General features: G+C 45.8%; 1 protein-coding gene across 1 annotated transcript in view; it reads right to left on the bottom strand.

Annotated features, from left to right (window-relative positions):
• LOC308559135 (uncharacterized protein) overlaps positions 1-25384 on the bottom strand; it is a gene marked incomplete at both ends in the record, with an annotated part of 127951 nt that overhangs the window by 10013 nt on the left and 92554 nt on the right. The window contains 12 exon segments of the mRNA XM_081141426.1: positions 1031-1183; positions 1768-1899; positions 2130-2282; positions 3443-3610; positions 4244-4297; positions 5125-5274; positions 11677-11786; positions 19199-19248; positions 19250-19317; positions 20439-20577; positions 21472-21701; positions 24774-24929. Coding sequence (XP_080997552.1) covers positions 1031-1183; positions 1768-1899; positions 2130-2282; positions 3443-3610; positions 4244-4297; positions 5125-5274; positions 11677-11786; positions 19199-19248; positions 19250-19317; positions 20439-20577; positions 21472-21701; positions 24774-24929 — 1563 coding nt within the window.

The raw sequence follows: 25384 nt of genomic DNA, 5'->3' as shown, positions 1-25384 counted from the left end.
GTAGCACCGTAGGTACCAAATGGTCAGCCCCTAATTATACTACTACTACTAATGATTAATATAGCAGGCCTTGGAATAACATCATTTTGTTCAACATCCTTTCATTATAACGTCGATGAGATGCTGTGGGACCTTAACTCTTGTTTTTATCAATTAGCCTATGGTAAAATTGGTTTTGCTATGCATCGTTTCACTTAAAGTTGTGGAACCTATAGATGTTGTTAAATGAGGACTTACTGTACTTGTATGGTGACTTCCCAGTTTAAATAATTATATACCATAATCAGCTGGTACACAAGGATGGAGAAATTAGGATCCAAAAGGAACAAATTGTATTTCCCGTTTTAAATATGCCCGGCTTTTCTAGGCTGTTATTTAAACGTAGCCATTCTCTCTAAACTGAGGGTCTCTCTGCTTCCTCCATGCTCAGAGGGTTGGCACAGTTATTGAGAGCTTGGACTTGGAAGCACCGTTACTTTGGTGCCAGCCCCTACTAAGCAGCAGTAACTTCTGAAATTAAGACTTAGCACGAGTCATCAGGAAAGGGCCCGGGAAGGTCTGCTTGGGGCGTAATGCTAACAGTTGGGCACACTCCACGGGCAGAGGGTTGCTGTGGATGGAAAGCACCCTTGGAAGATGAGAGGATCCTGTTCAAGGCAGGGACCCAGGCCCCAAGATGCCTTCTAGGTGAAAAGATCCTCAGAGAAACACACACACACACACACACACACACACACACACACACACACACACACAATCTTAAATAATCTTATGTATAGATAACATTTCACCATCTTAGCCAAATATGAATATACAAAAGCCTTTTGGCCGCCACCCTTGGTTTCTGGGCTGGAAAGGAGGGAGAAGAGAAGCCAAGGTCCAGGCCATCTTCTTCTGGCCGTTCCACGTGCTGTGCCTCACACGTGGAGCCCTGGTGACTGCTACTGGCAGCACCAGTTGCTTCCAGTGGCCGCGTTCAGCTTGCAGAGAGCCACCAAAGAGCGGGAGGACGGGCTTTGGGCTCAGATACCTGGCTCTCCTGCTGCTCGCACATCCTCACGTTGCGGGCCTGCGCCTTGGCCAGGGCCTGCCTCAGGGCCAGTAACTGTTGTCGAAATAGAACCACTTCTTGTTCTGCCATTAGCTTGATGCTCGAACACTCTTTTTTACTTTGTGTAGCTTCCTGTGAACATCCCAAACACAGTGAGATACGAGATGAGTCTCCTTCCCATAGTTCCAGCTCCATCAGCAGCCCCTAAACCGCCCGCCATCCACTGCGCTTTGAACTGCGGGTGGAAGGGAGCTCCCGCTGGTCGCGGCCTCGTGGTTTCCGTTGAGAGCAGTGGGGCAGATCAGAGTGAAGACTTCCAGAAACAGCAAGTAAAAGTTTCCAAACCGCTGTTAATGTGTGCTTTGGTTTCAGTTTACCTTGAAGCAGATTTCCCACTTATTATATTGTTACTTCATTTTCCTCAGATACTCATGTTCGAAATTCAAAGATTTGAAGCATTTTGAAGAAGCTGCCTCAAGCCCTTGGTAAAGTCTCTCCACCCTTTTTTCCCTGTTGTCGCACTAGACTCTCTGATCTGTTTTCCCGTTTGCTTCTTTGCCATTTGCTTCTGGCTCTTTCCATTTCTCTAGAGGCTCTGACATTGCCTGTTCCCTGGGAAAACGCTCTACTGTCAGAGCCTTTAAGATGGTTGGAGCAGCTGCAGCCAAGCCCCCCACCCCCTCTCCCCAGGGCCAGGCCCCCTCCCCATCGCTCACCTTCTGGGCCCTGCTCAGCTGGCCCCGGAATTGAGCCTGCTGCGCAGCCAGCCTCCAGCGGCCCAGGCTCCTCACTTTGCACACCAGGGCCACCAGGCTGCAGTTCTCCTGCTCCAAGTCCTGCAGCTGCTCCTGCAAAGAAGGCTCATTTTCAGAAAAGGCTGCCCCCAACATTTTCTTGGGAGGGCATGAACCCTAACATCAGAGACATGCCTTTCAGAAGATGACAAAACTGTGCCCTTTTAAAATGCCTAATGCATCTCTTTCTCAGGGAAACCGGGCCGGAATGCAAACAGAGAGAGCGGTGGGGTGAGATACGGGGATGAAGTGCTGATATTCCATTGCTAAGTGAAATCACATACTTTGGCTGCGTTTTCTTTCATTCCTTCATCAGGTCTGGCAGAGCCCCATTTTTTCTTTAGGTCCTTCATATGATCCATCCATTCTGTTCTCACTTCGCTGATGAGCTCACAGACTTTCTGGATCAAATTAAGCTGATTCTCACGCAGCTTCTCCTGCAAATTGCAGACTCAAGTTCAGGAAGAGCAGCTGGGGAAGAGTCATTTTGCCTTCTAAAGTGCAGATTTCAGAAATGATTTCACATGAAAAAATCATCCACCCAGACAATTATTTCATCAGGTATTAGCTGGACGTCTCACTAGCAGCCCCTTTAGTGTTGTCTTCAATCCCCTGGGCTTTGTCATTTGAGAGCCTGCCCAGGTTGTCAGACACTAAGGCAAGTTGAGTGGGCAGAAGAGTGGGAGGTCATAGATGGAACACTGACGACCCCCCCCCCCCCCAATGGCTATTTGGGCATTTAAACTTAGGGATTTTTGCTATCAGGTTGACTCCGAATCTGATCACTGTAGATTAGCCACTAATGGGGAAGTCCATTAAAAATACATAAAGCAGAGGAAGGAATCAGGCTGGCTGCCTTCCTAGTTAGCCTCCAGCCTAACAGAAATCTCCGTATGCAACAGCCAGTTCTGAATGGCTAATGGCAGTGGCTTGTGGTAAAATGAGTTGGTCATTGGTAAGTACTACTGGAGACTCAATGCTCTTGGGTTGGGGTGAAAGTGGGGTGTGGGATGGTCACTTTAGGCATAGGGCCTCCATCTACAGCTGCTCAGACACCATGAGAAAGCGACAGGCTCCCACAGTGCTGCGAGCACCCGGGCGCCCATCTCTCCTCTTCTGATGGGCCTTCACTGACGGGTCAGCAGCTCCCTGTCACTGGATGTTAGAGAAAGGCTGGTGGGCATTTTGAGGGCTGGAAAAATCTTGAAAGCTGATCCAAATTTGGAATCTGTCCAGTGAGCTTTCTGGAGGTGCCTGCTGCTACCTACAATGGGGTCTGGCCTGGCCCAGAGCACTCTCCTCTTCTGTTTGGATGGTCACTCAATAGACATTGGAAGAAAAGACTCCCCCTTCCTACTCTCAACTGGTAGTAGAGTGAGGAATACAGCAAGTTTCTAAATTATCTGAACTTCACTGTCATGGTAAAGTAATGACAACCCATTGCCGGCTCCTTCGTTATAGAGAAAGCTTAGAGCTGGAGAATTCTTGTGACCACAAAGCCCATTCCGTTGTTGATCCTTCTGTGTGCAGCTACCATGGGGGTCAGCTACACACATTCCTCACAGGGCTGCCCTGGTTTCCGACACAGACCACTTACTTTTATGTGTAAACATGCCATAAACAAGGTTTTGACCAAATCTTCATATTCTTCTTGCACTTCGCTTCTGATTTGCTTTTGGAGATTCAGATTCTCCTCTTCCAAATCCGTGAGTCGGGCTCTCAGAGCAGTGATTTCCATGATCATATTATGACTGAGCTCCGCAACCTAGCAGCAGAAACATTTTCTTTACATGGAAGATAATACAGGAATTGCAAACTGCCACTACAGTGTGCACTTTTACTTTGAACCTAATGAAGGAGGTGAATATCTTGTGCAAATGTGGGTGGAAGAATCTAGGTTGGTTTAAGGGTCGCAGAGCAGTGCCAGGCACAGAGTAGGTGCTCTATAAGTGGCTGCTGAATGAATGACCCCAGAAGAGACACTGGTAAAGCACTTCATTTGGAGAAAATACCTCAACTATCTTGGCCTCCATCTGAAAAATGGCCTTTCCTTGACATTTCAGCCTAAATACCTCTTCTTTGGAATTGCACCTTAATCGACCTCAAGAGAAAACAAACAATCCCCTCTCCCCAAAACCCAAAAATAACAACAAGAAGAAAAAAACAAATCAATAAAAGTAACAAAAAACACCAAACCAAACAAGAAGCCAGCATTGCTTAAAAAGTGATGGCACAGCCCTGGGGTGTTTCTGCAGCGCACCTTCATTGGAGGGACTTCCACAGGCTGCTCCTGAAGGGCGCACAGGAAAGCAACACTCGGAAGTCCCATGTCTGGCTACTGCTGGGACTGTGGATTTGAGAAATGGAGAAGAGAAATTTTTGGTAATAACTGACCTACCTGAGCAGCATTGTCTTCGGGTGGACTCTGACCTCTTCGTAAAATATCTAATTCCTGAAGAGAAGAAAGTAGCGCACAACTAAACTCATTTACTCTTCCAACCACTGGCTCAGTTTAGTACAAAGTGCTCCAGACACTTCCTACTTGTGTTCATGGAGCTTCATGTAGATCCTTGGGCCCCACGGGGAGCCAGGCCTGTGCTTCAGGATGCCCAGTCCAGCATCAAAAGACAGCACCCACTTCCAGGTATCCACACTGACGCAGAGGGCTTAGTTATGGGGATAAGTCCAACTGGGGCAAAAGCCAAGACTCATTGTTTGATATTTTAATGCTTCAGGTGTCCAGACTTTTATGCTTTTCTTAGGTATACACTAAAATTACACTGACTCTCTGATGCAATCCATTTCAAAAAGGGTGCCATTTAGAACAGGAGAAGTGGCTCTTGGATCCTGCCAGTGGGGTCTCATTTTAAGAAATTCTCATCATGAGACTTGGGGTGTGCATCCTGAAGACAGCGTTGACTCAAGTGTCCTGGATTCTCTGCTAGACCAGGAATGGCATGAGGTGCCTTGTGTTTGTCAAGGGTGAGAAGGTCAGTTATGCATCTTCCTTGGGGCCAGCTCCCTTGTCACTCACCTCTTATTATATTCTCTGCTAGACACCTCCAAAGCACACCACCCACTATGGCTGGGGCCATCATCTTTGTGACTGAGAATACCAGACTGAGAAAATGAGCCAACGAGAAGAGAAATTTGGAGAGTGGCATTCATCCTCTGTTCTACACCTCTCCCCACCCTCTGCTTTACTTTCCTCTTCAGAGTGACTCCTGGGCCTCCCTACACACACCTTCCCCATTGCAGTTCTGGTCTCTGGGAACCTACCTGCTCCTTCTGACAGAGCTTCTGCCTCACATGCTTCAACACATGCTCGTAACACATGGAGTAGCTCTCGAAGTTGCTGCGTTCTCTTGCCATCACATCAGAGCCCAGGGAAAGGAGGCAGGCCTCGAGGTGGTCTTTGCTGAACGTGATCTGAAAAGAAAGGGGCGTCATTCACAGCCGCTCCAGCAGGGCAGCCTCACCATGCCAGGCTCATGGCACAGGTGGCCTTGCAAGCCTCTCTTCCAGGTCTGCTCTCAACATGCGCAGGACCAGGGACAAGAGTACAAATGGAGGCCCACATACCCTATGTCTAAATATTCTAAATATTTGTAAAGGTTACAAATCAAACTAACAAACCATTAAAATGAGAATGTTTCATTCTCTTACTTTGGAAAATAGGCCTTCAAAAATGACTTGGAAGGCAAGGTTTGAATTTAAACTACTCTGAGTTCTATTATGCTGAAATGTGGTAAGTTGGGAGGAGATCCTCCCTCTCCCCACCCCCAGTTTACAGCATGACCGCCATTTCTTCCCCTCTGGCCTCACATCATACTGCGGGGGGGGGGGGGGGGGGCGGGGGGAGGCTTGCATATAAGCAGAGAGCCCAGCCGTCCACACCCACACACAGCTGCCCTGGATCACCCCTCAGGCCAGGGTGTATACATGGCGGTGAGGTCCACTCTCCCTTTGGGGAGCATGATCTGGGAAAGAAGCCCTGGACTCAAGGAATTCCAGGGTCCCAGGCATTTGAGTGTGGTCTGGAAGGAAGACCAGGAATCTGAGTGTGCATGTCCCTTTGGCTGCATGAATTTCTCACTCTGTGGGGAAGGGTGGGGCTGGAGGAAAGTCAGAAGGCCCTCTGAAGAATGGTGCTTCTGGCAGGGATCCCTCTTCCTCTGGCTGAGGGGCCATACTCTTCAATTCCTGAGCAGTCCCATTCCCTCCCTTTCTCCAAGAGATTTGGCACCCTTCTGAAGAGGTGGCCATTGAGGAACAGAGGAAATGCCCACCCCTTCAGGCAGGCTTAGAGTTTGGCTCTAGAGAGAAATGGAAGGTTGGACAGATCTACCTGACGAGGGCCTGCATGTCCATACGAGTGCTTATGTATGTCTCTGTGTGTCTACATCAGTGAGTGTGTCTGTGTGCATTTGTGGATGTCAGTGCGTGTCTGTGTCTCTCTGTGTATGTCCCTATCTGTATATGTCTCTATGTCTGGGTGTGTCCCTCTAGGAATATCAGTGAGTGTATCTGTGTGTGTATCTGAGGGTCTTATGGGGCCCACTCTGAAACCCAGCCTGCATGCTTGCACGAGCGTTATCTATGATATTTCCAGGGTCAGGAGGGCTCCAGGCTCACTGGCAGTCTGCTGCAGAAGCTAGGCTGTCCTTCCAGCCTAGGGTGGTTCCCTGGCTCTGATTCAATTGTCTGGGCAAGGCCCAGGACACTGTCCTATCAGTGCAATCTCAGTGCCTCCACTGACCTCCAGAGAAAGCCCAAGCAGGCTTTGCCAAAGCAAGTGACTAAGGCAAACCAGCAGAGATGGCAAATAGTGCTAAACCCAGTACTGATGGAGTGAGGAAGGTGGCTTGCTCACCACTGCTGATGGGAGGGGAAATCAGTGGTATTTTGGAAGACACACTGGCAGTATCTATGAAACAGTTTTAAAATGTTCGTGCCTTTTCACCTAATAACTCCTCCTCTAGGGATCTATCTTTAGGGAATAATAAAAGTTACACACAAAAATATAGGTAAGCAGATGTTGTTTATAGTAGCCTCTCCAATATAGAAGGAAAATGGAAACAATCTAAAGTGCCTAAGAATGGAAAACAGGTTGAATCCATCTCACCCATCAATACAATGAAATACTAAACATCCACCAAATCATACTGTGGACACACATTTATTGACAAAGAAACATATTTATAACATTTAGTCAAGAGAAAAAAGTACACTATAACAAAAGGGCATATAGAATAATCTTATTCTGTTAAAAAAGTACATGAATGAAAAAAGTTATAAAGTTTGAGAGAAAATATGCCAAAATAATAATAGTGGTTATCAATGAGGGTAAGATTATGAGTGTATTTCCTAACACATCATATTTCTATTTTCTAATACAATCATAAAATGTGTATATAATTACAATAGTTATATATAAGTACATATAAATAAAATATATATTAAATAAAAGAGAGTAAAGCTTTTGATAAGATCACCAACCACAGCAGCTTGGCAGGATGAGCTCACTATAAGCAGAATAGAAATACTAGATGAAAACTCCTGCTCATGGGGGATTTTATGAGAATGAACCAGGGAGTCAGGAGAAGGTACCCAGCCTCCCGCACTCACTCTCTAGGGCCTCCTCAAGGAGGAGTGGTGCAGTGGGGTGGAGGCAATCCATCCTGCCCCTGGAAAGTGAGCAGGAGGACAGCCAGAGTTAGCTGCTGAAACCAAGGCAAAGGGAACCAAGATACCATCCCCTGGACCTTGACTTCTTTATGGTGAAAGGGTCAAGGCTACATGAATTTAGTAAGGACAAAGGAAACACACCCTGGTCTGAGTAGAGTGAAAGCCTTAAGCCTTGAGACAATATTCGAGGTCAGCAAGGTGTGGCCAGTGGCCCCATCCAGGTGAGCTGGGCCCAGAGCTCGGAGTCAGCTACACTGACCCACTCCTCACTGTCCTGAGCAGCAGCGCTGGGACTCCAGTGTGCGAACAGACCCTCCAGCAGCTCTTTAGCAGGGCAAACACTTCTTAAATGAATGCTGCCATAGCCACTGCAGATATAGGATCCCAAATAGACAGAAATGTAGACTTGACCACAGCGGCTCTCTGCCATCCCCTCTGGGCCAGCGTGACGTTTTACCCAGTAAGGATGAGGAACCCTTGGGTGAGTCACTGTTACACTAAAGAGGAGAGAATGGATAGGACTTGTTGTGAGCATCTCCAGAGGCCAGAGAAATTGTGTTGCTTCCTTCCCTTAGTGGCTCTGCTGAGGCCTCAGAAGGCTGGGCTGAAAGATCTGCTCAAGAAGATGGCATGTAGGTGGGTTAGTGTGAAAGCAGGGAGGGATGGTAAGGGCCCAGCCAGAGCATCCGCAATGGGGACATGGAATGGAGAGCATGTCTACGGTGGGGCAGGCAGGAAGTTGTGACTGACAGGTGATAGAGAGGTCCAGGAAGCTCCTGGAAGTCCCTCTCTGCAGGTGAACTTTGATTCTGCAGGCTGCGTACTTGGCCTTCCAGAAGCAGCACCTGGAGCTACTTGAGCAGCATCTCTTGTGGGCCTACAGTCTATGTGGCTTCTGTTGGCACAATCCTTCTATGAGCTCTCAGAGCAATTTATTTCTTAAAAGCTGTTCTTCAACCCACCACTGCCTTACTAGGTCACTAAAGGTCATCTCTGTGTCAAAATATAGGAGGAGGAGGCTTCATTGGTCAACTTCCTCTCCAAGGCCAGCCCCTGGGTTCCCGAAGAATCCCAGAGTGAAGACTGTTGGCTTAGTGCCTTCCAGTGAGCTGATTCCTTCATCAACACTTAAACTGACCCGGGATGATGGCCCTGGCTGGAAGCTCACCAGGTTGCCCCATGGGCTCTTCTGCAGGGTCAGTGTGAAGGAGAGAGAGTATGCTGAGTGATAAAAATCCAGATTTTTAAAGATTTCAAAGAGTTCAAAATGAACAAAAACAAGGCCTGTCACATGGCAGCTAGGGGGATGCCTAAAGGCGGCATGTGGGCTTCAGGTGGCTGTTAGCTTAATGAGTCAGCCACAACGTGGCTGCCAACACCCAACACGTGGGTAGGTGTTAATCAAGCACAACCCCCAGGTCAAGGGCACTCTGCTGGTCAGATGACTGAATTTAGAGGAGGCTGACCAGGGTGGCGGGGGTGCTCATGTCAAGTGATGAAGGAAGTGAAGATGGGTTAGTCTGAAGCAGAGGAGGCTGGGCACATATCCTCCACGTACTGTGCTTGTGCCATCTGGGCTCTGCACAGAGGACCCAGGTGTGGGGGGAGCCGGGCATCTGCCCCATTTTGTAGTTCGTGCCCCATGGCCCTGGCAGCAACCTCCTGGAGGAAGGGCTAAGGATTTGTAACCCACCCCCTGCCTGGGTTTGTCCTCCTAGAGCAGGCCCTTGGTTGTAACTTTATAGAGGCTTCACACGTGTTAGCAATGGTGCTAACTGAGCTTCCCTGGCCGCCCTACCTGCCCGCAGATATCTAAAGGCTTGCTGTGCGGGGGCAGAACCATGATCTGTGGTGACCCATGGACAGAGCTAGGATCCATGGTGGAGATGGTGGGGAGGCTAAATCCAGCTCAGTAAGAGCTTCCAGAAACACGAGCTGCCAGGAATTGGGGGAGGGTCACTGTCACTGCAGAGGATCCAGAAGAGGCTAGAAGCCCACCGGGCACAGACTTTGCAGGGACCTCACATCATGGGGTCCTGTTATTTCAAGACACTACAGGCGGACACCAGTCTCTTCAGTGTGCTCTGAGTTTTAGTTGTGCCTGATATGGGTTTGTCCTGTCTCCTAATACCACATTTCTTTCCTCCAGACACTGTCTTCAATGTTGGGATGAAGTATATAGATAGGATGTGAGCAGATCTTGAGTAACAAACTTTTCGTTTTTATTGTGGTAAAATACAAATAACGTAAAATTTGCCATTTTAGCCATTTTTAAGCATATAGTTGAGTGACATTAAGCATATTCACACTGTTGTGCAATCAAGCTCTAGAATACGTCACCTTGCAAAACTGAAACTCTGTACCTACTGGACACTAACTCTCTCTCTTCCTCTTCTCCCCAGCTGCTGACAACCACTATTCTGCCTCCTGCCTGTGGATCTGACTGCCCTGCTACCTCATATAACTGGAACCATGCAGCATTTGTGCTTTTGTGACTGGCTTATTTTATTTAGCATAATGTCTTCAAGGTTCATCATGATGAAGCATGTGTCAGAATTTCTCTCCGTTTTAAGGAGGGACACAAGTGTTTCTTAAAAAAAGATTTTTCATTGATTTTTAGAGAGAGAGGAAGGGAGAAGAAGAGAGAAACATCGATGTGAGAGGGAAACCTCAATTAGCTGCCTCCTGCACCCCCCTACTGGGGATGGAGCCCACAACCCAGGCATGTGCCCTGACCAGGAATCCAACTGGCAACCATTCGGTGCACAGGATGAAGCCCAACCAACTGAGCCACACTGGCCAGGGCAGCCACAAAATGCTTTTGACTCAAACGTTTTCCTGAGCCCCACCCTACTCATCTCTGGGCCTCTGGTTGAGAACCTCTGAGCTGCAGGGACCCAAAGCAACCACTTCACCCTTCCTCAGAATACACAGTGTCACATTTGGGTATGACTAAAAGCTTAAAGCAAATACTTGTAAATCATCAAGTTCTGAGGGAAAATGTATCCCCAGCCAAGCTTGTGAATTCTCTACCTCATGATTAAGAACTGGAGTGATTATAAAATTATGGGGAATATTTGAAGAGCTTAAAAAAATGTAATTTTAGAGAAAACATTGTCATGTAAAAATTTTGCTAAGTCAGGTTTTTAAAAATGGTTGAATTTCAAAGAAAACTGGATTTATGTCTACCTAATGCGCTTATGTTTAATTTGTTAATGATCCTAAAAGCTCTGTTAAGGATAAATGTCTACATATACTCCTGACTTTTTGGCAGAGTCCTTTGATTTAGAAATGCACTTGCTGTCAAGAGTAAAGGGTTCCAAACTCCACAAACTGTGTGTATGTGTGTCGTATGTATTAATTATATACTATATAGAGTTGTTATGGATTCAAATGTGCATACACAGAAAAAGTTGTTGGCACTGGTTTCCTTTGTGGAGAGGAAACGGGATGGTGGAGTGGAGGGTAATGTTACCTTTCTGGGCTAAGTTGTTTTTTTTTTCATATCATACATTTAAAAAAGAGTTTTCTAGTGGTAGTATGGGCTGTTTTGGTTTCTCTCTTTAAATATTCTGTACTACAAAATTAACAATAGGAAATGTTGCTAAAAAGAACTCATTCATACACAAACCCCAAGATTACTTTAAGAAACCTGAAATTAACCAACATGCATATTCTAATTTCTCTCCCATCTTTATGAGAAATCAGTCTTTTTCCAAAATTAAAATGGTAACAAGTGATTGCTACTTTGAGTTCAGGCTCAATATTCATATGTTCAAGGGGAGGAAGGGAAGCATTAGGAGATGTGTTTAGGGAAGCGATTGTCAACCTTTTTCATTTCATGACACACATAAAGTTCTGCAGCACACCAAAAAATATATTTTTTGCCAGTCTGACAAAAAGGTAGGTATAATTTTGATTTATTCACACTGGACAGCTATTGTTGTGTTGGCTGCTGTCATTTTTTAATTTGACAATCTAAGGGAAAAGAGGTCAGTGCCCCTGACTAAACAGTCACGTAGTACATGTTTTAAAATTCTTGAGGCACACTAGTTGAAAATCATTGATTTAGGGGAAAGTCTTCCTTGTTTGGATTTATGTTAAAAAACCACACACTACATAATGCCTAATTTTAATACATACCTCTAGTCCACCATCCTGGTAATTCTCCATTAATCTCTGTATAAAATTTTCAACTATTTGTGGACTGATAACTGAAAAGTTTTCTTCCATGACTTGGTGTTTCCAAAGGCCTAGGGGAAGAAACATACCAGCACTAGTATCATGAAACTTCAACTGAACAACCATTACTGACTATGAAATGGCAACTCTCTGAGACAGCACTGGACATAGCAAGTTGTTATTTCCAAATACACAAAAACTAGTGGGTGAGGTGAGGGAAGGGAGGGGGTGGTTGAGAACACAGGACCTTCCAGAACATGGAAATAAGGAAGATATCTGACAAGATTCCTGATGAAAAGATTTGGAAAAGCACCTCTGAAGACAGTGAGCAATATTGCTACCATAACTAAAAATTCTGAGTCAAATGTTATTGATCCTGCATGACATCTGTTTTCATTAAGTGCCTGTATGTATCTGAACAATTATTTTGGCCTGAAGAGCTATTATATGTATCTGTTTCAGTACATTCCTGGTGTTACAGGCAAAATTAATTTAAATATAGAGTTAATGAAAATATGGGAGGAAATCCAAAAGAGAGAGAAGAGTCACATATTAGAAATGTTGAGAGCAGACAGACTATAAACTTTAGTTCCTGGGTTGAAACCACAACAGGGCTGACACTTCTGAGGCGAGGCATATACACAGTTACTCAGAATAGCATTGTTGCACAGCAAAAGCTTGGAAACAACACCTAAATTGTTGTATATCCTTCGAGTGGAATAGTATGAAGCTGTGAAAAAGAGAGAACTTTCTCCATGTACTGATATGAAAAGAAGCATCGATTGTTAAGTGAAAAATTAAACTTGCAGAACAGTGGATATTAAATGCTATCCTTTATAAGAAAGATATGATAAATATAATAAAATGGGAGGATATCTCCTTAAGCCTGTTCAACATCACTGTTCCAAAAATTTGGCATTCTTCAATATCATCCCTTCTTCCGTTTCCTGAACCATTCAAAATAGCACACATTCTTTTTCCCACCTCATAAAAATCCTCTTCTGGGCCCCACTTCCTCTGTCAGCTATTATCTCATCTCTTTGCTCCCTTTTTAGCAAAACTCTCAGAAAGAGATGTCTACCCTTACTGTGTGTGACTTCTCAAAGTCCTTAAACTCACTCACCCAGCTCACACCTGCACCACTCCAATGGGACTGATTTTTTTATAAACACCAACATGACACCAACACCACCCTGTGACCGTAACATGGCTAAAACCAGTGGTTTTACTTGACTACCAGCAACATTTCACATGATTTGTCACTTGTGCTTGAGAAACTTCTATCACTAAACGTTGGGACAACACTCTGTCCCACTTTTCCTCTACCTCACTGCTTGTTCTTTCTAGATCCCTTTTACTGGTTCTCCTTTTCTATTCCCCACCCCCAGCTCTTGACATTAGAGTGTCCTAGGACTCAGCCCTTGGTCAACCTCTTTTTCTACCCACACTCACGCCCTTGGCTAGCCCATCGAGTCTCATAGCTAAATAACATCCATATGCTGACAGTCCTCAAATTTAGACTTCATACCCACTTGGCAGCTCTCCTTGGATGTCTAAAAGGCATTTCAAACTTCACTTGTGCATAATTAAATTTCTGATTTTTCCTCCCCAACTTGCCATCTCAGTTGATGGCAATTCTATTTTTCCAATAGCACAGGTCAAAAATCTTGGAATTATCATGGATTCTTCTCTTTTTCCCATACTTAATACTTAACCCATTAAAGACTACTTCAACAATATACCTAGAATCTGACCACTTAATACCTCCCCTTCTCCCAACCTTGTTTGAGCCACCTTGCTTGGATTATTGCAATAGCTACCCAATTCCCTCTCCCTTATTTCACTCTTTCTTCCTTCACTGCCCCTTCTTAAAACAGAAGCCAGAGAGATTCTATTAAAATATGTCAGATCATATCACTCAAAATCTTGGGCAGGCTCCCCATTACATTCAGAGTAAACACTGAAATCCTTGCAAGGTCCTGCACAATCTGTTCTCCTTTCACTCTTCCTCACTGGCTTAATCTCCTACCACCCTCCCTCACTCTCTCCATTCCAGCCACACTTGGGCCTTTGCTCTTCCATAAACATGACAGGCATGCTCTGCTTGGGAACTTCATATGAGCTGTTGTTCTGTCGAAATGCTCTTCTTCCAGGCACCCATCTAGCTAACTCCCTCACTTTTTTAAACTTTGCTCAAAACATCACTTTCTCAGTGAAGTCTATCCTCACCACCCTATTGAAAATCACCATGTGCCTCCTTCCAACACCCACAGCACCATCTTCCTTACTCCGTTATCTCCTTATTTCTCATGTTTATTGCTTGTTGTCTGTTTACCCCCTTCTAGATGACGAACTCCATGAGGGTAAGGATTTTTTGCTTCATAACAGTAAGGATGCATCCCTGAAACAGTGCCAAAAATATAGAGGCCGAGAACATAGTATGTGCTCAGTAAGTAGGTATTGAATGAAGGAATGGATTCGTATATGCATAAAACAGCCCTGAAAGGATATATTAAAAACTAACTAAAAGTGGTTAGGTAGGAGGTGGTAGAAGAGGGTCAGTAGTGGCAACAAGACTTCTAAATATATATTTTTAATATCATTTTGAGTTTTGAACCAGGTTAAACAAATAAAATCAAATTTAAAAATAATATGACAGTGCTAGCACCAGGGAAGGATGTCAACATTCCTTAACTCGCATGTGGAAGAGCAAAAGCACATATGCGTGTTAGTCGTGTGGGTAGGACCACTTCCTTGTGCATGGCCCCTGAGGGGTCTTGAAACAAAGAGAGACCCACAGAGTGCGGGGCAGGAGCCAAGCCCCACTCCGCTTCCTCTTCTATCAGGGGTGCTGGCCATCAGCAAGAGCACCACAGGGCCACTCCCTGCCCCCAGCTGGCTCTTTCTAATTTCAGATTAGGTTTCTGACTCACACTTTCAGTTTTCTGACAGGACACTCAGTGCACATAAGAGGAAGCATCCTGCACAATCTTCCCAGAAATGTGGATATGACAGAGCAGGAGCCTCTGGTATTTGCACTTATTGTGTTATTTATTGAGGGGGGGAGGGTCCTGTTTTTGAAAATGGGATTTCACGTTTCTTCTACAATTGTCTACTTTCCATAGTAAACAGATAAATCTGATTTGCTTTTCCTTTAGGACAATAAAGGTGGGTAGACCTATCACCACTGTCCTAGCACAACTGAAGCAAAAAATCCAAGAGTTAACATGCCTGGAAGTTCACACTTCTTAAGATGCTAAGACTTTTATAAATCTAAGCTTTGACAAGACAGAGCTCACGTATATTTCAGACAAGAAATTGGATGCTTTTCCCATGATACTTTTGGGGCAGGTGTCTGGCTCAGAGAGGCCTAGTGAGGGGCCACATCCGTCACACACTTCCCATTTGGGGTCATCACCTGCCAAACATCCACAGAACTGGTTTGGGGTTTAGCTCTGGGCTTAGCTGAAGGGGAAGTGCTTTGCTTGCATGCTGGGAGATCTTCCCAGCACGCTTCCTACTCTCGAGTTCAAGTTCAGACGTGCATCTGCATCTCAGGCAGGACAGGGGAAGCCAGGGAGAGGAGAATTCACCCAAGAGAAGTCATTCCTGGCCAAGTGGGGTTGGCAGCCTCTACGTGTGTCTCATTTTCAGTACGTGTGTGGTCACGGCTTCTCTAAGATGAAGCGGTTTTTGACAGAAGCGCGGTGGTAGGCGGGGACAGCACACTGAGGGCTAAGTGAGGGTTTTATTCTTCCCCTTCACTCTGTTCTCACGTCCTTTGACTGGAGGAAACTGACTTCCTAGAGGCCAAACCACTGCCCCCTTCCTCTCTGAACAGAGCCTCGCCCTCCCCCGCGCAGCCTCCTCCCTTAGGAAGGGCCTCTTTCTTTGCTGGTCTGTCACTTCTCCAACACAACCACTAGCCCTCTGTGGCCGAGTGGCCCTGGGTCTTAAGCCAAGGCAGAACCGAAACTTAAAGTACACAACTGCTGCTCAAAATTGTTCTCCTGACTAGGCAAGGCCTCCCCTCCCCCCCAAAATGGGGGCAGGTTGAAAACCTTGTTGCTTCAAGCATATGTATGTATTTTGTACTCCTGTGTTTCTCAAACTGCTCCCCAGAACACTAGTTCTTTGAGTTGATGACAGATGTTCCCAAGGGAAGAAACGGGTTCAGTGACCAAATAAATTTAAAGAACATTTCTTACTCTATCTCTATCTTGGAAATTTATAATCTACAGCAGGACAGTAAAGTCCCTAAGAAGGTCTGGAGTAAAGAAATTTTTTTTAACATTACTTATTCCAAATTTCCCAAACTTATTTTGACAAAAAACAAACAAAACCTTTTTCTCTCAACTCCTGCAAAATATGGTAGAAATCCTCTTATCTAAAGCAATTAAGCCTAAGAGGTCATAGGTCAGTCAAAAGAAGTCTGTCAACAGAGAATGCTTAAAAAATGACATGCACTATCTTAAACATTTTATTTAACTTAAAAATACACAAATATACAGACATTTGCGAATCTTCTAACATAAAGCCTAGGCCTCTTCTTTGTATGGACCCACTCACTGGAGTTCTGTACCATCTTTCTTCTATAAACTATAGTATATGCACATGGTCTACAATCTCTAGTGTTCTTTGTTTTAGCTTCTTTCCTTTTATGGAGGGAAAACTTAAAGACTGTAAAACAATCCAAAGGCATCATTTTTTTTGGAGAAGTTTTAGGTTCACAGAAAAATTGAACAGACATTATGGAGAGTTCCCATATATCTTCTTCCCCCACCCCCAACACATAGCCTCCTTTAATATCAACATCCTGCACCAGAGCCTTTCTGCATCAGGGGAACCCATCTCTGCTAAGGGGGACCCTGAGGCTAATAGGGATGTCTGGAGCCACTTTTGAGCGTTCTCAGGGGAGCACTAGTTCAGCTACCAAGAACCAGCACCAGATTGGGTGTGGCTGCCACATTTCAGATGCTCACTGACAAACCGAAAACTCACACAGAAGCTGTATAGAAAGATGAAGTTCCTCGACGAGGTGGGGAGGAGGGAAGGAGGTAGAGGGAAGGTCAAGGGCAGGTAGAATGTAGACACTGAGTTCGCCAACAAGGAGAGAGGAGACCCCAAGGGGAGGACAGGAGCTTATGATGTGCCCTGGTCTCAGTCTCTTCATTCCCAACTCCCTCTGGAGAAAGCCCTAGCCCCAAGCTAACCTTGACCACAAAGGGTGGTCTTGCATGAAGAAGCAGCCCCTGTTGGAAGCCCCATCCAGTATGGCTGCTGCTTGCTGCTGAGACTAACAGGAGGTGGTTTTATCAGCTTCTTCGAAGGTACCCAGTGCACAGAGGTCTCAGGAAGACTAGACTGAAGAAATATACAGAACAGCACCCCTGGGAGGCAGCACCCCTGTCACTTGTGTGTGGGGAAGTCAGTACAGGAGGAGACTCAGGCCTCCAGGTTGGCATGCCAAACAGACCAAAACCAAAAACCAAACCACCCTCACCACTGGCATTTATTTTCAAAACTTCATGAGTACGGAATCTGAACAAGAGTTTAGAATTGGCCAGTATACCTTAGCCAAAGTAAGGTTTGGGAATATCAACCTTACCACCATTAAAAATAACTCTACCCCTCCCCTCTGCCTGACTCCCACCAGGCCCTTGCTGAAGGCCCTTTCCAAGCACAGCTGAGCAGCACCCTGACCAGGGCGCAGGCCGCACAGCCCCAGAGCAGAGAGGCTTCTCCCCGGTCTCATAAGAAGCACAGCCTGGAAACTTGCAGATGGTTGCGCCTGCGTGTGCTTGTGGATTTTTCTCCCGGGGAGCCACCTGGACGCAGCCAACGTGGCACAAACAACAGGAGCTTTGTGTCCTGTTGAATGTTCAGTAACTGGAGCTCACCCTCGCTCTGCTCTGAGTGACACTGGGAGCCGCCCAGGGCCGTGGCTTGCCCTTCCGCTGCACTGCGTTTCCCCAGAGCCCTGTTTACAGATTCAGCTACTTGAAGCACTGATAAAATGACAATGGCTCAGGTGAGGACAGAGGTTATTCATAAACATGACAATCTGTGGATGTTGCCTCAAGAGGAAAATCTAATTTATTCTGCTAGTCAGACAACTCCTCGGTAGCTCAAAGGCTGTGGATTTTCCTACAGAATTAGTAGGAGTTAGGAGTAGATATTTCCGTTTAGACAGGACCAGCTGTGTAATCTGGGGAGCCCTGCGAAAAATAAAAATGTAAAGCTTCCTGTTCAAAAAGTAGGAAAAAAGTACCATCATAAGAACTAAAAAATAGTTTTCCTTTCTTCTGCAGTCTCTCTTGACATGTCATGGTGTTCTTACTTGTTTTTAACGTTGCACACCCAGGCATGGGAATGCTTGCAGGGCAAATTCAGCCCTCATGGGCACCCAGGGACCCTGTGACTAGGTGCATGAGTGCACATGGTCCACCAGGTACAGGGCCAAGGCCTCATGCCCTGGCACGGGGCAGAGAAGTTGAGCCAGGCCCACTGCCCCAAGCCACTGTAGACGGGCAACCCCAAGGGTATTACACTCTGTCTTGGGACATTTTAGGTACCCAGGGATGGGCAACAGACTTGTCCCCAATGAGTCACCCATTCAACACACTGCTGCTGTTGGCTTGGGACCCCTTAGACACCACAAGGTATATACCCCCCCCCCCCCAACCCTCAGGCCCCCACTGGGGTGGAGGGCTGCAGCGGTCGCTGAGTGGGTTGGTACGGGGAAGTTTAGGGGTGCCTTGGATGACAGAGAGCAGAGGAGCGGGCAGCTGAGAACCCCTCCTGGCAAGCTGGGAGGCAGGAGGAGGTGGGACTGTATGTGAGCCAGGACTCCCAGCCCTTGGTGCTCTCTCCATCGACTCGCCGGATTCCACTTACAAGACAGAAATTCTAAGTTAAAAATGAGGAGTTTCAAGAAGGTACCCAATGAGCATTAAACTCCAAGTGCCCCTGAGTCCTGTGTGAGCACATTGGCCATACGTCCATGAAGTGATCCTGGCTTTAGACCTCAGACGAAGGAAACAATTTTGATTGCCTTCCCACCCTAAATATATGCATTTCTAAACATTTTGACATGTTTATGTCATATATGTGTAATATACGCCTGTATATGTGGAGTAAGAAAAGCTTTATGCTTTCCCCCATTTCAACTTTATTTCAGTTATGAGTTAATAAGAAGAGTTGAGACTGAAGTTAACAAACGTTTTTCTATTTATATATTTATTCATTTTAAAATTTAATTTATTACGGTTGACGTACAACAAATGTTTTCTATTTAAAAGCCCTTTAAGTAGAAAGAAATATATCAAAGTGTTAATAGTACTCCTCTCTGGGTCAAGATGTTAAAAGTAATTTTTATATCATTTTCTGGGCTTTATAGAGTTTTTTACCCTGAACATGGACACATGGATTGCTTTTATCATTAGAACAGTGAATGTTATTTTGAGAGATAATAATAATTTACCTGTGGGGAGAGTGTGCTGCTCCTTGGACTTTTCTGACACAACCAGTGTTATCTCTGTTAACTTTTCTTAATACTTCTTGGCTCATATGCATTTCAAGATTTTCCAGAAGTTTCTGAAGCTAGAGTAAGCAGTTTGAGAGTCAGTCTCCACACTGAGTTTCCACTCTAGGCTTCTAAGTCAAACTCCTGCAGAAGGGCCTTGGGTGGGTCCTGTCCTTCGGCTGCTCTCTCCCTGGGGGAAGGAAGGGTTCCCGCCTTGGCCTCCCGAGTGCTTCTGCAGACCAAAATCTTTTCTTTCTGGCATACATTCTGACTAATAAAATACAACTCTTTTTCCCAAGCTCTGTTGAATTGCAAAGTGCTTGATGTCTGAGGTGACCTCAGGTGTTTTGAGGTCTCCAACTGTGGCCAGGAGTTTTGTGATCTGCTGTTACATGAGAACCCTCAGGTCTGAAGCTTGAGTTAGACAAGGAGGATTTCATGAGAAGATTTCAAACTCCATACAAGACCAAGAGAAAACTCTTCCAATAACCATGAGCCCTTACTTTATACATTATGCTTGCAGAGCACATGGGGACTGGTGTGTGTGTGTGTGTGTGTGTGCACGCGCACGTGTGTGTGTTGGGGGGACAGGGCACTGAATTCTCCTTCATGCTCAGTAGACACACATCTGGCATCCTGGCATCTTGGCATTGACACCCAAACAGGTAGAGGCTTTGCTCGTCTGTTCCAATGAGCCCAGCCTCACGGAACCTGGGTCCCAGGACCAAGGTGAGCAAACACTTGGGTAAACCGCCTCTCCACATAGGGACCTAACACACCAACTGGGCTCATGCATGAGCGGTGGCACCTTATTCTCAGAAACACAATCGCAGGAGCTATCGTCCATTTCCTCGGGCTGTTGGTGGTGGTGGTGGGGATACTTACGTGCTGGATTTTGTGTTCAAGATGCTAACGCTTATATTCTCTTTCATCGTCTTTTTTTGTGGTGGCACACCTTGTTTGTGGCTATTAAAATATGAAAATCTAGACTTATAGTTCTGAGGCACTAAGTGGTAGTTATTTGCTTCTTCAAAGCCCCACATGCCTTTAAATACTTAGTGCCCTCTGAGCCTGTCCAACGATTTACAAACCTTCAATTTACACTGCCCTTCTTAGGGAAAAAACACACCGCTTGGGTATATCTGTTAATGCCATAAAGCAAAATCTCAAAGCCGAATTCAAAACAGCTCCTGCATACCTGCACAACCTTTATTTCAATCTCTGAAGCTCCTTCGGGGGGAAGAATGGACTGACTATTTATTATAAGTTCTTCAAGTTCATCTTCTTTCCCCATCCTCTTAGCTATAGCTTTCATGCTGGGGTACAGAATGTCAGTTCTGTTAAAGAAGAGAGACAAAGTTACAAATAAACATATTTTTTTCCCAATCAGATTCTCTGACAGTTATTTTCAGTTCTGTTTCCTGTCATCACGTATAAACCTCCCAACCCATCAGAGACACTCATATCAACCTGTAACAACAATTGCCACTCCCTTAGTCAATATTAAATCCTGAGGCCTTTCCCCATTGGGTACATTTAATTTCAGTCTTCATTTTTCAAAATATTGACAAGTCTTCTCATTCCCTAGTAACTGGGGGAGCTGACTGTTAATAACTCATACAATATACACACAATTCAGACTTCCCCCAAAGTCAACCGTCTTGTGCTCGGCAAGATCCAGGGTGGTGGGTGGGTGATTAGTGAGTGCTTATTTGGTGACACATGTCAGAAGCAATGTGTCGTTCCTCCCAGGGCTTGAAGCTGGGAAAGCACCCCACCATCCACAGACCTCATTACACCTCTGTACCATATTGTAACTCTGCCTGCAACACAGGAAGCTCTCAGAGACTCAGCACTTGGGTCTAATGGGGCAGAGAGTAGGGAGGAATTTGCAGCAGCAGCATCTTTCCACCCAGTGCTTGCTGGGATCCTTTGAGCTAAAAAGCTTAGAGTCTGCACTGTGGCCACACTTTAGAAGCCCAAGTTCCCAGGGACACAACTCTGGGTAAATGATATACCACGTTGCCTTGTGGAATCCAGGGCTGTCCCTGGGTCAACAGGACCCAGCTTCTCCTGTAAAGCACTGTTTGTAGAGACACATTGGCAGCTTCTTCTGGGCTCAGTAGGGTTGGCCATACCAGGATTCATGGATCAAATCTCACGCCCAGAGCAAGGGGCTGGAATTTGCCCAACTCCAGGTTCGCATGAATTTGCATCTCAGCAACACTCACCCGTAGAGCTCCGAGAACTGATTGTGGAGAGAGACAGAACTGATGTCCTGGCCTCGCAGCTTGAGCCGGCCCCACTGCTCCTTCAGCACTTCCAGCTGCTTCCACAGCACCAGAAATGACCTCAGCAAAGCAAGGGACATCACTGCATCACATGGGCCCCCCAGAAGCTCGGGGGCCTTTGGGCTGCTCTGGAACTGACTTCCGAATCCTGACGCTCTGGGCAAATTTGGCTGAAAGCATTACAGAAATTCTTCTTTATTGATCCTGGACCAAGACAGGATAAGCTTTTACCTGTAGCCCTTGCAGAATTAAGTCCTTGGAGAATGACTCTTCTCCCCAGAAGGGGGGTTTACCCCCCTGCAGCACATGTAGGGCTCAGATAGGGAATGCATCCTTCCGGAACAGACAGGAGAGGAAGGCCTCATTTCAGCTTTCTGCTTGAGTCTTGAACCACTCGTTTTTACACTTTTTGTACTTGGGTACTACTAACATTTTATCTCCCTTTGAAAAACTAAGCCTCTCATCTTTAGCCTCTGCTTTCTGGAAAGTGCTCTTCAACACACCCGAGATTTAACTCTCCATACGGTAGAGCAATAATACAACCTGAAATTGGGGATTTTACCCGTTGTCTGGGTATGGAAATGCAAACTTAAGTTTATCTTACCTCCTGTTCCTTCCATCATCCTTTCAAAGTTAGGCAGAGAATACGTCTCTTAATTGGAATTTATTATTCAATAGGCAATTTTACTTTAAAATTGTGATTTGTTCATTCATTCATTGGTGTTTCTCTTAAGTGTTTATTGAGGGACTGCTATGTGCCCTGGAGGGTGTGGGGGGGGAAAAGGGTTTCAGGTCCCTGCTCCCTTGTGGCCAGTGGTATGAGGGCCAGTCACCCAGAGAATGACAAACAGAACAGGACTTGTGTTCAGGCCCTCAGTCTGCAACAGTGTCTCAGTCACAGGAAAAGGAACTTTCCTTTGCAGGCGAAGATGGTAAATCTGATTACGATGTTATGACAAGGGCCTCAGAGAACAATCAGGTATTAGCACCTTAGCCGCTGGAGATTCCTCCCCCCCCAGGGTAAGAACAGGAAGAACAGCCACCTGGTGTAGCTGGATCCTGGAACAGTGCTATTAACATTTGAAGAAAGGCCTGGCTGCCAGAAATGTGTTGGTCCAAGGGACAGTTGGCAAGCAACACCCAGGGAAGAGTGAGCTCCTGAAGACAGCTGGCAACCCCTCAACCTTGTAGACCGCTTCCTCAACAATTAGCTAATGCATGCATTTCCAGATTCATTTTATCTTCAGAAACCTTTTGTCCCATGAAATTTTATGCAGTGGCTCCAAATATCCAATAGACCAGAGCCAAGCATGGTGACAGGAGGTGGCAGCCTACAGGCTATATAGTTGGCCCTTCTGCTAAAAAATCCCCAAAGTGCCTCTGGGACCACAGTTTTAAAGGCCCTGAGCTAATCCATTACTTTCACTTTGTTTTAAGAGAGCACAGAACTGATGGCGTAGCAAAAACAGGCAACCCAGAGTTGTAACTTACAGGCAGTATAAATTCCAGTGTTTCCTATTGTCTATGAATAAGGAAATACTCTTAAATAAACAAATCATAAAATAAAACTAATTAAACAATAATTTTAGCAAACTTACCTTGTCAATATATAGTTGACACTAGAACGATATGAGGGCTAGGGGCACTGACCCCTACACAGTTTAACAACTTGAATCTGAGATGGGAAGCCCAGGGATATACAGGGCCAACTGTATATTTATTGGAAAAAGACCATATATAAGTGGACCCTTGTATTTTCAAACCAGTGTTTTTCAAGGGTCAACTGTATTCATATTAAGAGAAGTCTTCTCTTCCTAAGTGTTTCAAAGGATGGGAGAAGGAACGGGAGACAGAGTGAAGAGCGAGGTGGGGGAGGTGGGGCGTCAGGGGACCCTGCTAATCCATCAGAAGCAGGGCTAAAAATGGTAAAGAGAGGGCCAAAGGGCTCGGCATGCTTCTTGATCTTGGCACTATTTGGTCTATAGCCAGCTTTGCAAATGCTCCTCCTGGGTGAAGCATTGCAGTTCTGTCGTGGAATTTAGATGGCACATCTAAGCACACGTCCTTTCCCACCAATAGGCCTGAAGCGGCCTTGTTAGTCGGTGTTAGTGAGACACAGGGGAATCTATTGGAGGCTTCTAGAATGGTTTTTCCTCCTTGATAAAAAGAAAGAGCTCCCTAAGGAGAAAGCTTTTCTGCTCCTCTCTTCATCTTACAAGGAAGAGGGAGGCATTTTGCTGATACCAAGACACTGCCCCGACCTGACCCACCTCCTTCCAAACTCGCTTTGAAAGATTAACTCACTCCTCTAATTTAAGTCAAGGCTCGTGGGACAGCCTGGGATTTATGGCAGGTGCGCCCTAGTTGTCACGGAGAGGCATTCACTTAAAGATGGAAGATCAGAAAAGGCTTTCAGAGGAGTGGTTTGGAAGGTGAAGCCTGAGGGGTAAGTAGGAGTTAATGTGAGTTTTCCAGCAGAGGGACCAGCTGGAGGAAGGCCCTGAGGAGGGAGTGCGTGGCGCTTGTGTCAACGCGACAGGTGAGGGTAGAAAGGTGGGCAGGAGTCAAGCTGCGAAGGTCCGGTTAGGGCACGTGGACTCTATTCTCAGGGCGTCTGGAAATCGCCTACGGATTATAGGAGGGAAGTGGCGTAACCGGTTTTCATTTGACAATATTATCCGGGTGAATAGCGTGGAAGGAGGCACGAGTGACCAGAGGGAGGCCGGCTGGAGGTTACGCTCGTAGCCTCGCACTGGGAGGGACCCTGATGTACCGGCGGGCGTGGGGTGGGGAGGGGGCATGGGCACAAAGGACGCACTTGAGAAATATTAAAATAAGAGGGCAGTAAATCTTGGTGTCTGGCTATAGGGTACGGCAGAGAGAAGCCAAGGATGGGGTCCAGATTGTTTGGCTTGGACACGGGGCAGGTGGTGGTAAGCTGACGGGGAGTATGGAAAGAACAGCAAGTTGGGGGCAGGAGAATGAGCTCAGTTAGGGACACACTGCTTCTGAGATGGAGCATTTGTTCTATTGGTTTCAGTGGACTGCTTGCAACCTTTGTTCTATTTTTTAAATGAAAAGAAATGGATCTACCACTGATCATGGGACTTCCTGTGAAAGACAATGCTTTGGAGTGGCTTTCACAGGCGACTGCTGCCTCGTTGCTCCTCCTCTGCAGCATGAACACAGTCCTGGGACCCACCGGGCACCAGCCAATTATGTGTACTGCTCACCAAGAATACCTGTATGTTTTCGTCTAGTGTGGTCTGCTGTCCTGGGACATCCTCCGTGACCATAGGATAGTTACTCAGAAGTACATCTTCCATGAGCAGTTGCATGCCCACCAGCTCTCCATGAGCCACCTTGAGGTTTTGGTCACTCAGCCTACAGAGGCATAGCTAAAAACATAAAGGAACAAAACAAAATAAAATGAAAACATCCAGTTTGAAGACTTCTATGTAACCTTTACACATGGCTTTTGGGGAGAAAACGAGGAGGAATTGCAATTACAAGCCCTGTCCTCTCAACTATTAAAAAATTCCATAATAATCAGAGTAACATTTCTAGCTCAAAGTCTTCAGCCTTTTGGCTCTGTATGGAAGTCCAAGGTTCCCAGCCCTTACAGCGGTGTCTGTACATGGTAAATGTATAGTGTGATGCCAATTTTCTTTTAAAAGTTCAGATATAAACACAGGTATGCATAGGAAAAATACTGGAAAAAATAACCCAAAATGTGAAGTGAACTGTGATTGTCTGCTAGTGGGAGGCTATGATTGTTTTGTTTGTTTTTTTAAAACATTTTTACTATTTTACTTTAAAAATAAAACACTTTTTGACTTATGGAGAACTTTGA

Source organism: Miniopterus schreibersii, assembly GCF_964146895.1.
Source record: "Miniopterus schreibersii genome assembly, chromosome: 6".
In the NCBI taxonomy this organism is placed as follows: Eukaryota; Metazoa; Chordata; class Mammalia; order Chiroptera; family Miniopteridae; genus Miniopterus; species Miniopterus schreibersii.
Note: the sequence above shows the minus strand (reverse complement) of the source record. Positions and strands in the feature narration are given on the sequence as shown.